Here is a 16,175-nt window from a genome sequence, read left to right as displayed (position 1 = left end):
GTTCTGATGTCTTCACTATTACATAATGTAGAAATTAGTAAAAAATAAAGAAAAAAACCCTTTAAGGATTAGGTGTGTCCAAACTTTTGACTGGCACTGTAAGTGAAGGAAAGTAGGCAAGGACAGGAATAAACTTTACACTATTGATTAGTCCCCACGGGCGTCCTCACTCACTGTTCATCAATAGTCTTCACTTCAGGCCGGAAGAGGAAACAATCTGGCCTTCCAAGCCCTCACTGTGAGCCCCCATGCTGCCAGGCCCCCGCTGGACACATTGCAACCCAATGCCAAGTGGGGCTGCGGAGCTGCGCTCTGTGGGATTGGATGTGTCACCCTATCCCCCACTTTGTGTCCCATTACCCAGCAGTTGTAATGCTCACACCAGTGTGACGCGTCTGGGGGTAGCGGGCGGGCAAGGTGAGCTGAGCTGGCCTGAAATGTACATTTAAATGAACCACAGCGACAGCTAGGGAACAGGGGGTGTTACATTACATCTGTGCCGCCCCACATACTCACAAAGAAATACATGCAGATACACAAATACACACACAGAACTCATTTGTGTCACACACTCAAACACACACAGAATGTCTTTCTTCTCTACCACAACACCCCCCCACACACACACACACACACACACACACACACACACACACACACACACACACACACACACACACAGACAAGCATGCTTACTGGGGAGGGCGGGACAGGCCAGCTAGCTGTGTGTGTGGTAAGGAATGTCAGCGAGGGAGGCTTACCATTTATATTTCAGTGCTGTTGAGCCTCCTGCTCATCACGGGAGCCTGCTGTATTTGGGCTTGAGATAAGCTCTGTTAGGATCAATAAAACGGCCCTGTAAAGCAGCCAGGGGGAGCAGTGATGTGGAGAAATGCTGATGCATGAGAGAGCATATCACAACAAACAAATGACAAATGTATTAAAGAATGTCTTAGAGTGTCCTTGAGATGACCCTCTATAGTAAGAGGAGGTCAAAATGGATGAACAAGCTACCGGAGACAGAGGACTCTTAAAGCTGAGGTGTTGCCTTAGGGACTAAGGAAGAGTTAGAAGGATGTGACAACGGAAGGCGGCCACTCTGCTGGGCAGCTCAAGGTCACTCGGAGAAAGCTCTACCCAGGCAGGTCACCTCCTGGCCAGGCAACACAGAGAGGGCCAGGTGGCTCTTCCCTCCTCACCACCAGAACTGGGTCACACCGAGTTGGTGGACTCCTTTCTTTTTGACTTTCTCTCAAGTCTTTTTATGGCCATCATACATAGTTTATTGGCGTGCTCTGCTCTGGAGGCATTTGGTATTTTTGATGCAGGGATACCCTTGTTGACAAACCCAGTTGTCGGGCATACTGTTCCAACAGCCAATTCCATTATTCATCATCATGTTCTGTGTTAAATCTCACCAATTCATGTAGAATAGACACAAATGCAGCATTTTACGTGTGTTCCTTCACTTGTTCTAATAAGAGATTAAAGTATGTACCGTATGTTGTGTCCTTTGCAACCTGCATAGTAATAATAAAGTTATTAAATACAAATTGGAGTTTTCCTTATTCCATCTCGTTCTAAGGGCAGCTCTGCCTCGAGGGCAGGTTATTTCATTTGATTAAGTTTAGGGGTTGGGGTTGGCTTTTAACATCCTTGTGTGTGGCAACCTCTGAGCCTATTGTTTATTTCAATCTCAGTGTGCTGATTGTTGAGCTTTCATTCAACCTGCTCTGGAGGCAGAGTTGCCCTCAGAACAAGAATGAATAAGGAGTTCTCTCTCTTGGTGTATGTTTTTATTTACCTAGGCAAGTCAGTTAAGAACAAAGTCTTGTTTACAATGATGGCCAAACCCTCCCCTAACCCGGCCGACGCTGAGCCAATTGTGCGCTGCCTTTATGCTACTCCCAATCACAGCTGGTTGTGATACAACCCGGGATCGAACCAGGGTCTGTAGTGACACCTCTAGCACTGAGCTGCAGTGCCTTAGACCACTTAACTCCCCTTATCCTATTTCTTCTCTTTCCTCTCCTATCAGAATACATTGAGGAGAAATGGACATGCGTTTCCTCTACTGCCGCAGCAAATGGACTGGCAGGTCATGGAACCCTGAAATGCAGTTTGAGAAAACCCAGGGGAATGGCCACGGCAGACAGCTTGGATCCCACCATGACCCCAGGACCTCTCAGAGACACTCGGAGGAAGAAGAGGGCAGGAGGTTTCCCAATAGTCTTAAGCTTCCTATTCCTTTTCTCCTTTCATTTGTGATATGTCTGGGATGTTTTCCTGATCATGTGACACTAATGTCATGGCTGCCAGTAGTGGGAAGTTTGTGGATTTCAGCTACCGGCAGACTGACTGACTGCGCCCTTCACCACTAGGTAAGTCAGTCGTGGTGTTTCCCTCACCACAGAGGGATAGACTACCGCTAACTCAGAGGTTCCCAAACTTTCTCACTAGGACTACCTGAATGTCCCAGCAGCTTTTTTCCCACCAGGGTATGACAAGCTAATTTCTTTCCTTTGGGAATTAATAAAGTACAATCTCATCTCTTTCTGTTTCTTGGAACCCACCATGATGCTAGTTCTGCTGAATATAAAAATTGAAACATTTAATTATTCATTTTTCTTTTCAGCCTTTGTTTTCAAATATTCTATCTAATGAACGTGAGTACGAGCTCTTTCGGACAATTTTAGTCCCGGCGGACTCGCACCAGAGTTTTTGAAGCATCACAAGGAACAAGAGGGAACACAGTAGGAACACAGTAGGGGTTATTTATGCATGAAGGATCATTCTGCCATAGTACGTAGGGATGGCTGTTTCTTTGTCTTGGTGAGAATAATAAAGGATCTTACAGTACAGCTTGTAGATGTACTGATTTGTGTGTGTGTGCGTGTGCGTGTGCGTGTGTGTGTGTGTGTGTGTGTGTGTGTGTGTGTGTGTGTGTGTGTGTGTGTGTGTGTGTGTGTGTGTGTGTGTGCGTGCGTGCGTGCGTGCGTGCGTGCGTGCGTGCGTGCGTGCGTGTGAGCGAGCGAGCAAGAATGAATTGCATGTGTAAAATTATGCACAGTACAGTACATCAATCAGATCTCTGAGCCTTTTACCGGTATGAGTGTTTCATTGATGAATTATTAATGTGCATCATATTCTAGTACAGTGGCCTGAATACAGTATAGGCAGATTCTAGTACAGTGGCCTGAATACAGTATAGGCAGATTCTAGTACAGTGGCCTGAATACAGTATAGGCAGATTCTAGTACAGTGGCCTGAATACAGTATAGGCAGATTCTAGTACAGTGGCCTGAATACAGTATAGGCAGATTCTAGTACAGTGGCCTGAATACAGTATGGGCAGATTCTAGTACAGTGGCCTGAATACAGTATGGGCAGATTCTAGTACAGTGGCCTGAATACAGTATAGGCAGATTCTAGTACAGTGGCCTGAATACAGTATAGGCAGATTATAGTACAGTGGCCTGAATACGGTATAGGCAGATTCTAGTACAGTGGCCTGAATACAGTACAGGCAGATTCTAGTACAGTGGCCTGAATACAGTATAGGCAGATTCTAGTACAGTGGCCTGAATACAGTATAGGCAGATTCTAGTACAGTGGCCTGAATACAGTATGGGCAGATTCTAGTACAGTGGCCTGAATACAGTATAGGCAGATTCTAGTACAGTGGCCTGAATACAGTATAGGCAGATTCAATTGATGGTCTAGTTCACCCATGCACATACATTTGCTGAATTTCTTGAGGTAGAAATAGACCAATCAAATTTAGAACCAACAATAATAAAAAATGAAATCCATAAAATACATGATTTAATCGAAAAGAACTACATTTCCCTGTTTATAGACTGTATACTGTAGGGATGTTGTACGTAAAACAATAATACTACATGGAAGGATATGAGTGACAGAGTTGTTAATAGAGTTTGTGTTGCTGCTTGTTGCTATACGGTTGTTATTGCTGTTTGACGTGTCCAAAGGACCCATCACAGGCCCCTTGAGTGGCCCCCTTTTGATAAGAGTGCATCAAGGTGCCTGCATCACTGGATGAATCCCATTTAATCCATTTTAAATCCCAGACAGACTATCCACTCAGTCAACAGGAACTATTAATGGGCCACTTCTGGTTGAATTATTCATCTGGATTACGTACTGTATGGTGCCCAGGTCTGGACAGGCTTCCTGCATACATGGGCACAAATCCTGGAGCCGCTGTGGCACCCACGTAACAGCCAGGCAGAGCTGTCCTTGGCTGGCCCTGAATGGCCTGGGGTGGGGGTGCAGCTAGGTTACGGCCCTATAGCTAGGTTATGGCTCTATAAGAGTGTGCGGCTCTCCTTGCTTTTTTAAAGTGTTTCTCCTCTGCTAGCCTGAATACAGTATAGGCAGATTCTAGTACAGTGGCCTCGCCTAAACAGGTGTGCAGTTTCTTTCGCCTCCACATACAGCCCTATAACCACCTGTCTTAGCCCTCCAGGCTTATCCCTCCAGCCTTAGCTCCCCTCTGGGTTCTCCTGGCCCTGGGCTATACAACAGTGCTGATGGTAGAAGAGGCCTCGGACTGTTCCTGCTTGGTGGGCAGAGACTTGAGGTACTCCAGGTGGCGGCGGGCGTCCTCTGTGTTGTTCCGGACGTAGTAGACCAGGTAGGAGATGACCATGGTGAACCAGCCGAACATTGTGACCAGCATGGCCACGTCTGTGGTCTTCTTCATCACCACGCACAGGTCCAGGTCCTGGGCCAGCAGGAAGGGCACGCCCTCTGCCCCCACGTCGGGCGGCTCTGACGTCTCGCACACGATGCCCGTCAGCGACAGGGGCTCCAGGTGGATGAAGGGCATGGCCAGCTGCAGGCTGCAGTCGCAGTGCCACGGGTTGTTGGTCAGGTTGGCGCGCGCCCGCAGCCCCTCGAAGGCCTCGGGGTTAAAGTTGACCAGTTTGTTGGAGGACAGGTCCAGAAAGGTGAGCGAGGGCCCCAGGCCCCTGAAGGCCCCTGGCTCCAGCTGGGCCAGCTCATTGTTCGAAAGGTCCAGCTCGCTGAGCATGGGCAGGTCCCAGAAGGCGTTGCTGGGGACCACAGTGAGCAGGTTGAAGTCCAGGTAGATGCGTTGCGTGTCATTGGGCAGGTCCTGGGGGATCTCGGTGAGACGCAGGTTGCTGCACCGCACCGTCTTGCCACGGCCGTCGCTCTCGGAGCAGTAGCAGCCCTGGGAGCAGCTGGTGGCGGCGTGGTGGAAGCAGAAGGTCATCAGTACCAGGCTGTGCAGCAGCAGACACATGACCACCGAGTGGCGCAGTAGCCAGCCACTCTCCAGAAGGGGCATGGTGCGATATGGGCATGTTCCAGAGAAGACCAACCTGGGAGAAGGGGCGGAGCCAGTGTCAACCTCCCCAATGGCTGTCAAGCCTATAGAGAAACAGGAAGCAGGATTGGTGGAGGGAGACAACACAACCTACTGATAGGAGAGCTACAAATTAACACCCTCCAGTAGCTTCAATTCGTCACCAACCATGCAAAAAATTGACGATAAATAGTGTTTGGCCAGTAACCGAAAGGTTGCTGGTTCGAATCCCGAGCTGACTAGGTGAAAAATCTGTTGACGTGCCCTTGAGCAAGGAACCCTTATTGCTCCTTTAAGTCACTTTGGATAAGAGAATCTGCTAAATGACTCAAATGTCATGTAAAAAAGTTAAAAGTACATGTGCTCAAGAAAGTTATTTCATACACAGATGCAGGATAACTCGCCCTGCGGTGAGGAGGCAGAGGGGATCTCGCAGTCTTGTTTCAGCACAGTTGGTTGACTAGACCGTGTTTACACGGGAAAGTATGAGGATCCAAATGAAAAATCACACTGGCAAAAACAAGCATCGAGCAAAGAGAGCTTTGGTGTCACCGTGAGTCTATGATAATTGACTTCCCTGCAGTGCTGGCCTATTTCAGTGCAGAGCTGCTGATCCCATTAACATAATCCATGTCTGCACCACAGTGACAGGGATATGAACAAAATGCTTTCGTCCTTAGACATATTTCACAAAAATACCCGACACATTATATTATACACAATGGGAATGCCGTTCTGTACTATACCTCTAACATATTCTACCAACAAGGACTCCAGAATCTATCATTCTCTTTGAGCTTTGTATATTCTTTGTGCTATTGCGAAATTGTTTACTGTATTTAGTAACATTGCCAGAGCCGCTTCGCCATTTGGTCATTCAGCGCCACCACTGTGTTCATTAGGCTAATCAATAAACATACTTATGTGCTCAGAACCAGGGTCATTTTGTCTGAAGTGCAAGTAACACTGAGGTAACAACTTGTTTGTGTGTCCTGTAATTCACACTTTTTATTTTGCATGTAAGCCTCTAAAAATAGTCTGTCCTCCGACCGTTAACACACTTCATTAATACCTGAACACCAACCATCTGCTATCCCATTACTAATCCTCTTAGGGAAAAAAACAACTTAATGTCAATGGAACGTCATTGTACGTTGGCCATCCAACACCATTGCAAGGCTAAATGCTAAAACAGCATCAAAGGCAATCAAAACAGCCTTAGCATGTGGTGCGAGCAGCCATATCCTCTCCTGTAAAAACAATAGAGCATTAAACTCTCTGACTTTGGCTGGTTCTTCAAAATGGCTGGAGACCAGGGCAAGATCCACTTACCCAGATTAAAAAATGAAATCGATCTCTAAGTACCTCTTAGTATCACATGACGGAGGAAGTCGTCTAAGGGACGCATCCTAATAAGACTCATTGCAATAGACCAGACCAGTTGAAGGAATGCCAGGGCAATAGCCCTTGTAATGAGTCTGGGGAGAAAGAGAGATATGTCCAAAGCACCCAGAGTAGATCAAGACCGTCCCTATCAGCCCTGCCCTGTACTTCCTCCTCACAAAGATCCACTCAGATGATTATCCCCAATTCTTCCTTAGTGCTAAACAAAGAAGCCCGACGTATTTTAGTCTGCGGTCTTATTGAAAGGGTATATAGTGGAACAACACTGACTACAGATGACACCAAATGCCCAGGGATATGAAAAGGCTGCCTAAATTGAACGGGGTGTAACACGGTGTTCCTGTGTAAGACAAGTGGTCGTTTTTCCATCATGCTCCATGTGGCCCTGACATTTCACTGACTGGGGGAGGGAGGGGGCAGAGGTATGGAGACCCAAGGAAATTGGACACATGAGGAAAGAGTTGTGAGAGTCCAAAGAGGGAGAATGACATCGAGAGAGAGAGAGAGGGGGGGGGAGAGATCTGAGGAGAGGAGGTAACATTACAATGACAACGGAGAAGAACACAGAGGAAGGAACACTGAAGAGAGATTAATGAAATGTATAGCGGAAAGAGGGAAATATTTGCATGTCATGGGCTGAGGAGGATAGCTGCCAATGAAAGGTGGAGGATGGATGACAGAGGGATGGATATGGTGATGGAGAGACAAGATTGAGTGTGGGATAAAGCTATGGGACATCAGGAGGAGAGAAAGAGAGCAACAACAACCTCATTAAAAGGTCCAATCCGTTTATCTCAATATCAAATAATTGGCAGTGAGTTTTGGAACTCTTTCTTATTGGTCTGTTAACGAATTTAACACATGGTGATGTCACCGTGGATGGCCAAAATTCCCTCCCACCAAAACAATATTTTCAATCAGCTCTTACACTATCATCGTTTTCACTTTCAACCTCAGTGTGGAAATAGATCTATAAACACAGGTAAATCCCGTTCTTGACTGCACTGGGATTTTAAATCAATAGATCAATACATTGGGTTAAATTCCTTCTGTCCACAACCCACTGGGCACAGATGTAATTTCAATGTCTAGTTTTGATTTACATATGGTTGAATAGTCAACTAAGGTGACTTCAACGTTAAACCAATAGAAAATGTCACCATGTCATTGGATTTAGGTTAGTAGTTGGGTGAGAAAAAAGGTGGACAATGTCAGTGTGCCCTTGAGCAAGGCACTTAACCCTAACTGCTCTTGTAATTCGCTTTAGATAAGAGCGTTTGCTGAATCACGTAAATGTAATTCAACGTCATCACATTGAATGTCTTTGTTGAAATTGTTGACTCATAATTTAATTTGACAAGACTCTCAAGACAAGAGCCCAAAGCTCAGTTTTGGCAGTTCATAAATTCACTGCAGTCAATATTACAATAATACATCTCAGGCGCCAAGTGCGCAAGAGTAATAATTTAAACAGGTCCTAAATTTGCTCCACAACTCAGCCAAAACAACAGCTTGAGCCGAATGAGATACAGGTTCCCTTTTCATTATTAATCAACACAATAATCATTGAGGAATTCAACTACGATGTCCTCAACGCAAAGGATTGTCAAGGTTGTTCATGTATGATTTGGTGTGATTGTTAATTGTATTATCTTTCTGTCCAGACAACCAATGATTGGCCTAACCTGTCTAAGCAGGTCATGAGGATGATACATGGAAACGGGGCAGAGAGAGAGAGAGAGAGAGAGAGAAGAGCTTTTGAGGGAAATATCAATATGTTATTTTGAGATGCAGACACTTAGATATGAGTCTAACCTTATTACCATGCTCTCCAAACACCACTCTTCGGTCCCTGTCCACCCAAATCACGAAAAACATTTGTGTCTGATTAGGGACTCAGATTATTGTTGAATGCCTGCCTGATTTCCATTGGAAGCCCTCGTGCATTTATTTACAGAATAATATATTCTGGTAGAGAAACAGGAACACACGTTTTCATTAAAGGGGCAATACGCAGTTGAAACTATAATAAAGAGTCACCACGCTACTGTTTAAGTAAACAGCTAAGGGATACGGCTGGAGAAATGTAACCACTCACAAATTCATACACATACCTATGGATATACGGACTGACCATACTTGATATTATATATACAAGTATAGGGCTATATAGTTAGTGGTTTTTTATTACATTGTTTACAAACAATGGAATAAAACAAGCTTATATTTTGGGTTGTGATGGGGTAAGCTCGAGGCATTTATAAGTTATATTCTTCAAGAATCAATGGGTACCATACATATAAGTAATTGAAAAGTAAAAAAAAAAAAAAAAGAATCACAGATTGTCCCTTTAAGCAGAACACAATTTAGATTTATTAGTCCATATAATAATGTACAGCTGCAGGAATTAATTTACATTTTGAATGTTTACCCCTGCCTTTGAAATGTTTTATCAATTCAAATGAAAGCAATGAAGGAATTATTTAAGGATGGATCAAGTTTTTTATTAAATTGTTCACTTTGAAGGGTATTCAGACATACAATAAATTCATACATAAAATGACTTAATCATAAATAATGACATGATTACCACTTAGGAAATTATGACGCTATTCTATACTGTTATTTACACACTCACAAATATTTGACCTACTCCTTTTCTCTGCTTTAATATTCAGAAATGTCATTGTAAGCAAAAAGCGTGTCACCAATGCCTCCTGGGGAATTGATAGCTTTTTGATAAGCTAACACGGTTTGGTTTATTCTTAAACAATACTTTTCTGAGCCTGCATGTATTAAAAACGTTGCAGTTATTTATTTCCCGTTATAGGCTAAGTGTATCTCAAATAAATAGCCTACAAGATACTGCATGCTGTATTTAAAAGTAGATGTTAATGTCTGTATATTGAAGTCACAGTAAAATGCATGCACTTTACATAAGAACATGCACAAGCATCACTTACATCTTTAGCATTCTTCCTCTCCTTCGCATCGCAACATAATCACTTTAGTTTCAGGACAGTTTCAAATGGTCAAAATATATCAGAATTCATTCCACTCCAAACTGCAATTCGCCAATATTTTCGATCGCGTCAATGAGGTCCTCTGTTGCAATTCGGCCAACTTGTGCGAAGACCCACACTGACAACGGTGCGCAACACAGTAATGTACCTTTACTTGGGTGCTTGCTCAATGCAGCCTTTCAGTTTCCACGCAACCAGAAAACTAAGCAACACTGCTGTAGCCATCAGAAATTGGCAGGGACACGACACGCAAGGTGAGGCCGCCTATGGATGGCTTCATCCAAGTGTGTGATCCTGCCAATTATGACAAATAATGATGGTGCAAGCGGAAGCCACGGAGCGCAATGCATTTACACACTGAAAGGACATAGGCTACTGAAATCTGAAATCATTTTCCTACATAATAATGAAACTCCATTTGTTTGGTATTATAACGTCTTCCAAAAGCTTGTATTTTGACCAACAGCTTTACAGATTTCAAGTACCCCACCTGTGGTCCCATATATTCTCTATAGTAAACTGAGATTATTCAACAATCTCAGAAGAGTTATGACACAGTTGATATTAGAGATTTATTAGAATACACTGCACACATACACACAGCCATTGATTCTTGAATAATATAACTTATACATGCCTCAAGAGCTTATTTCAACTGTTGTATCTCGTCAATATTAGGAATATCTTCCTAATTTTTTCTACACTCAGTGTATAGGGAAAATGGAGCCATTTGGGAGGCAGTAAGGAAGAGGAGGAGAGAGCACCACCAGTCAGTCAAATACCTTACATTCGCCATGTAGATTGCTTTACTCCAAGAATTACAAACAACGTAATTGTAAACAAACAGTGTAGCAAAACATGGATCAAACTGTCATTTTAATTCGGTCCTTGCATCTATAGCTCCATCTATGAATTTGAGAGTGGTAACATTTCTCCAGCACAGTGTCGAGGCACCTGCTTTGTCATCGTTTGAACTGCAGATTGCACCTTTAAGAAAGTGGAGTTGACTAATCATGTTTGATCTGCAGGTTGTTGTTTCAGTACTGTGTTGCCCGCTGCCAGTGCTGTGGATATTTGGCTGCGTCCGGGTCTCTTCCTGCCTGCTGCCAACCGATAAGAACGCCGTCCAATCAAAACCACACCGTGATAACAGACACAGGGTGGGGCCCGAGAGTAGCCGCCAAGCAAGCAGTCAGAAGGTATTCACGGCATTGAAATCAATAGAAAGACTACAACTAACTCCCCCACAATGTCCCCTCAAACCTACAAATCAATGTTGATGACCGAATGTGTGTGACTGAATAATGGACTGAATGTATTTGTGTTTGCAAAATAGATCAAGAATGGACTTAATTTGTATGTATTGGACACATCATTGAGGCTGGATTATGAAGCTGAAACAGCAGAAAATGTGACTAGTTTCTCATCGTCGAGAGACGATCGGGATGGCGTCCCAATTGGCACCCAATTCCATGTATCAGGGACGTCACTAGAGATTCATGGATAGGGGGATAAGCCTCTTTTAGGGGGGTCTGGGGATACTCCCCCAGGATTTGATTTAAAACCCCCAAAACGTATTTTCATCACATATTGTTAGAGTTACAACTGGTGTAAAATCGATTCAAATAAGGTTATTTTTGGTCAAGGTTGGCTAAAAGTATACCTCATAGCTTGTGTTAGACACTGATCTAATATGTCTTGGTTAAATTCTATCCAAATAAAGAAATTAAAGTCCACTCTGTCCCCATCCATCCAACACCAACAAAAGGCACAAATATGCCTGTACTATCTAGCCAAAATACTTTTTGGATGTTATTTTGAGAGAGAGAGAGAGAGAAACAAATGTAAAGACATGCAGGTCTTACGATACCAGTAGAAAAAAATCTTTATTTAAATTTCACCTTTTTGTTAATTGTTGCTAAAAAATTAACCCAATAATTCAGTCACATGGAACATCTTAAAGCAGTAATCATCCACAATGGGGCAAAACTAAATTCAACTAATGAGCCAAATAAAATGTAAAAAACAGAAAAATAATTAGGAATGAAATCTCAATAAAAAAAGTAAGATCCCAAACAAATATTACAACCTATATTACAGAACTGCTCCTCCTGCTTCTCTCTTTTGATGGTTCTTTTGTGGTTGGATGCATCAAAGTGTATCTCCTATTTTTAAAGGTGGCAAAGCGGACAATGACACTATTGTGGCTTAGTGGCCCAAAAGCACTTCACCCGCAATGGACATGACTGCAAGACTTGCAAGCCTTTTCTGACCCATTGTCTTGCACTACCAGGAGTGCAGCCGGCACAGTGCACTAAAGGATATTTCACAGGAGCAGCTGCTCACTGGAACTGTGAGGGCAACCCAAATGATTTCCTTCAGAGAAGGAAACATATCATCATCCAGGAGGTTATGCACAGCAAGCATATCGTTGGGAGGACGTCCCAAAGAAAGTTTCTGGCCACCAACATCTCTTCTGTTTTAACATCAATACCGTAGTGCTTGGCAAACTCAGTTGAGCATGATGTATCTAGGAAGTTTGAGTTGGGGTTGCAAGCCTGTATGCCTTTGAGCGGACCTGCATCTACAGTCGAGAATCACTGGTCAAGCTCACGAACCATCCTCTCCCAGCATGGGAGCAACAACTTTTTTTTAATTGTTTGGGAACATGACAATTCTGTGTCTAAACCCAAGGAGGTCTCCACCACCAAGTCTCTAATTATCCATTGTTTGCACTTTCTTGCTGCATCTACCTGGAATCTGGAATATTGTGAATTTCAAAGAGTGCTTTGGTTCTGTCATAAAGTTACATGGCAAATGCATCTGTGCGTTTGACTTTCACTGTGTAACATACAGCTTGTTTGCCGAAACAAGCTTCTGCCATGTCTACATTCTCTTTCTGGGGGAACTTGTGGAGTCCCTCAGTTATAGAAAGATGAGACTAAACCATCAGTAGCAAATACACGATGGAGAACTTATGAAGTCCCTCAGTTACAGAAAGAAGGGAATCAAACTTCAGTGGCAAATACAGAGAATTTATGAAGTCCCTCAGTTCTGGAAAGAAGGGACTGAAACATCAGTAGCAAATACAGAGAATTTATGAAGTCCCTCAGTTATAGAAAGAAGGGACTGAAACATCAGTAGCAAATACAGAGAACTTATGAAGTCCCTCAGTTATAGAAAGAAGGGACTGAAACATCAGTAGCAAATACAGAGAACTTATGAAGTCCCTCAGTTATAGAAAGAAGGGACTGAAACATCAGTAGCAAATACAGAGAACTTATGAAGTCCCTCAGTTATAGAAAGAAGGGACTGAAACATCAGTAGCAAATACTCGATGGAGAACGTATGAAGTTCCCCAGTTATAGAAAGAAGGGACTGAAACATCAGTAGCAAATACAGAGAACTTATGAAGTCCATCAGTTATAGAAAGAAGGGACTCAAACATCAGTAGCAAATACAGAGAATTTATGAAGTCCCTCAGTTACAGAAAGAAGGGACTGAAACATCAGTAGCAAATACAGAGAACTTATGAAGTCCCTCAGTTATAGAAAGAAGGGACTGAAACATCAGTTGCAAATACAGGGAACTTATGAAGTCCCTCAGTTATAGAAAGAAGGGACTGAAACATCAGTCGCAAATACAGGGAACTTCTGAAGTGCCTCAGTTATAGAAAGAAGGGACTGAAACATCAGTCGCAAATACAGGGAACTTATGAAGTCCCTCAGTTATAGAAAGATGAAACTAAAACATCAGTAGCAAATACACGATGGAGAACTTATGAAGTCCCCCAGTTACAGAAAGAAGGGACTGAAACATCAGTAGCAAATACAGAGAACTTATGAAGTCCCTCAGTTATAGAAAGAAGGGACTGAAACATCAGTAGCAAATACAGAGAACTTATGAAGTCCCTCAGTTTAATAGAAAGAAGGGGCTGAAACATCAGTCGCAAATACAGGGAACTTATGAAGTCCCTCAGTTACAGAAAGAAGGGACTGAAACATCAGAAGCAAATACACGATGGAGAACTTATGAAGTCCCTCAGTTATAGAAAGAAGGCACTGAAACATCAGTAGCAAATACAGAGAACTTATGAAGTCCCTCTGTTACAGAAAGAAGGGACTGAAACATCAGTAGTAAATACAGAGAACTTATGAAGTCCCTCAGTTATAGAAAGAAGGGACTGAAACATCAGTTGCAAATACAGGGAACTTATGAAGTCCCTCAGTTATAGAAAGAAGGGACTGAAACATCAGTCGCAAATACAGGGAACTTCTGAAGTGCCTCAGTTATAGAAAGAAGGGACTGAAACATCAGTCGCAAATACAGGGAACTTATGAAGTCCCTCAGTTATAGAAAGATGAGACTAAAACATCAGTAGCAAATACACGATGGAGAACTTATGAAGTCCCCCAGTTATAGAAAGAAGGGACTGAAACATCAGTAGCAAATACAGGGAACGTATGAAGTCCCTCAGTTATAGAAAGATGAGACTAAAACATCAGTAGCAAATACACGATGGAGAACTTATGAAGTCTCTCAGTTACAGAAAGAAGGGACTGAAACATCAGTAGTAAATACAGAGAACTTAAGAAGTCCCTCAGTTATAGATAGAAGGGACTGAAACATCAGAAGTAAATACAGAGAACTTATGAAGTCCCTCTGTTACAGAAAGAAGGGACTGAAACATCAGTAGTAAATACAGAGAACTTATGAAGTCCCTCAGTTATAGAAAGAAGGGACTGAAACATCAGTTGCAAATACAGGGAACTTATGAAGTCCCTCAGTTTTAGAAAGAAGGGACTGAAACATCATTCGCAAATACAGGGAACTTCTGAAGTGCCTCAGTTATAGAAAGAAGGGACTGAAACATCAGTCGCAAATACAGGGAACTTATGAAGTCCCTCAGTTATAGAAAGATGAAACTAAAACATCAGTAGCAAATACACGATGGAGAACTTATGAAGTCCCTCAGTTATAGAAAGAAGGGACTGAAACATCAGTAGCAAATACAGAGAACTTATGAAGTCCCTCAGTTATAGAAAGAAGGGACTGAAACATCAGTAGCAAATACAGAGAACTTATGAAGTCCCTCAGTTATAGAAAGAAGGGACTGAAACATCAGTAGCAAATACAGAGAACTTGTGGAGTCCCTCAGTTATAGAAAGAAGGCACTGAAACATCAGTCGCAAATACAGGGAACTTATGAAGTCCCTCAGTTACAGAAAGAAGGGACTGAAACATCAGAAGCAAATACACGATGGAGAACTTATGAAGTCCCTCAGTTATAGAAAGAAGGCACTGAAACATCAGTAGCAAATACAGAGAACTTATGAAGTCCCTCTGTTACAGAAAGAAGGGACTGAAACATCAGTAGTAAATACAGAGAACTTATGAAGTCCCTCAGTTATAGAAAGAAGGGACTGAAACATCAGTTGCAAATACAGGGAACTTATGAAGTCCCTCAGTTATAGAAAGAAGGGACTGAAACATCAGTCGCAAATACAGGGAACTTCTGAAGTGCCTCAGTTATAGAAAGAAGGGACTGAAACATCAGTCGCAAATACAGGGAACTTATGAAGTCCCTCAATTATAGAAAGATGAGACTAAAACATCAGTAGCAAATACACGATGGAGAACTTATGAAGTCTCTCAGTTACAGAAAGAAGGGACTGAAACATCAGTAGTAAATACAGAGAACTTAAGAAGTCCCTCAGTTATAGATAGAAGGGACTGAAACATCAGAAGTAAATACAGAGAACTTATGAAGTCCCTCTGTTACAGAAAGAAGGGACTGAAACATCAGTAGTAAATACAGAGAACTTATGAAGTCCCTCAGTTATAGAAAGAAGGGACTGAAACATCAGTAGTAAATACAGAGAACTTAAGAAGTCCCTCAGTTATAGATAGAAGGGACTGAAACATCAGTAGTAAATACAGAGAACTTAAGAAGTCCCTCAGTTATAGATAGAAGGGACTGAAACATCAGAAGTAAATACAGAGAACTTATGAAGTCCCTCTGTTACAGAAAGAAGGGACTGAAACATCAGTAGTAAATACAGAGAACTTATGAAGTCCCTCAGTTATAGAAAGAAGGGACTGAAACATCAGTAGTAAATACAGAGAACTTAAGAAGTCCCTCAGTTATAGATAGAAGGGACTGAAACATCAGTAGTAAATACAGAGAACTTAAGAAGTCCCTCAGTTATAGATAGAAGGGACTGAAACATCAGAAGTAAATACAGAGAACTTATGAAGTCCCTCTGTTACAGAAAGAAGGGACTGAAACATCAGTAGTAAATACAGAGAACTTATGAAGTCCCTCAGTTATAGAAAGAAGGGACTGAAACATCAGTCGCAAATACAGGGAACTTATGAAGTCCCTCAGTTACAGA

The 16,175-nt window shown here is 42.6% G+C and overlaps 1 protein-coding gene across 1 annotated transcript; it reads right to left on the bottom strand.

Moving 5' to 3' along the window:
• Positions 1-3,144: 3,144 nt before the first annotated feature.
• Positions 3,145-10,031, bottom strand: LOC118402680 (leucine-rich repeat-containing protein 3B-like). Its single transcript, XM_035800850.2, has 2 exons — positions 9,721-10,031; positions 3,145-5,418 (listed from the first exon to the last, which is right to left on the bottom strand). Exon 2 carries the CDS (start codon positions 5,333-5,335, stop codon positions 4,538-4,540), a length of 798 nt encoding a protein of 265 aa, XP_035656743.1. The 5' UTR covers positions 5,336-5,418; positions 9,721-10,031; the 3' UTR covers positions 3,145-4,537.
• Positions 10,032-16,175: the final 6,144 nt, after the last annotated feature.

This window comes from Oncorhynchus keta, chromosome 24, assembly GCF_023373465.1.
Source record: "Oncorhynchus keta strain PuntledgeMale-10-30-2019 chromosome 24, Oket_V2, whole genome shotgun sequence".
In the NCBI taxonomy this organism is placed as follows: domain Eukaryota; kingdom Metazoa; phylum Chordata; class Actinopteri; order Salmoniformes; family Salmonidae; genus Oncorhynchus; species Oncorhynchus keta.
Note: the sequence above shows the minus strand (reverse complement) of the source record. Positions and strands in the feature narration are given on the sequence as shown.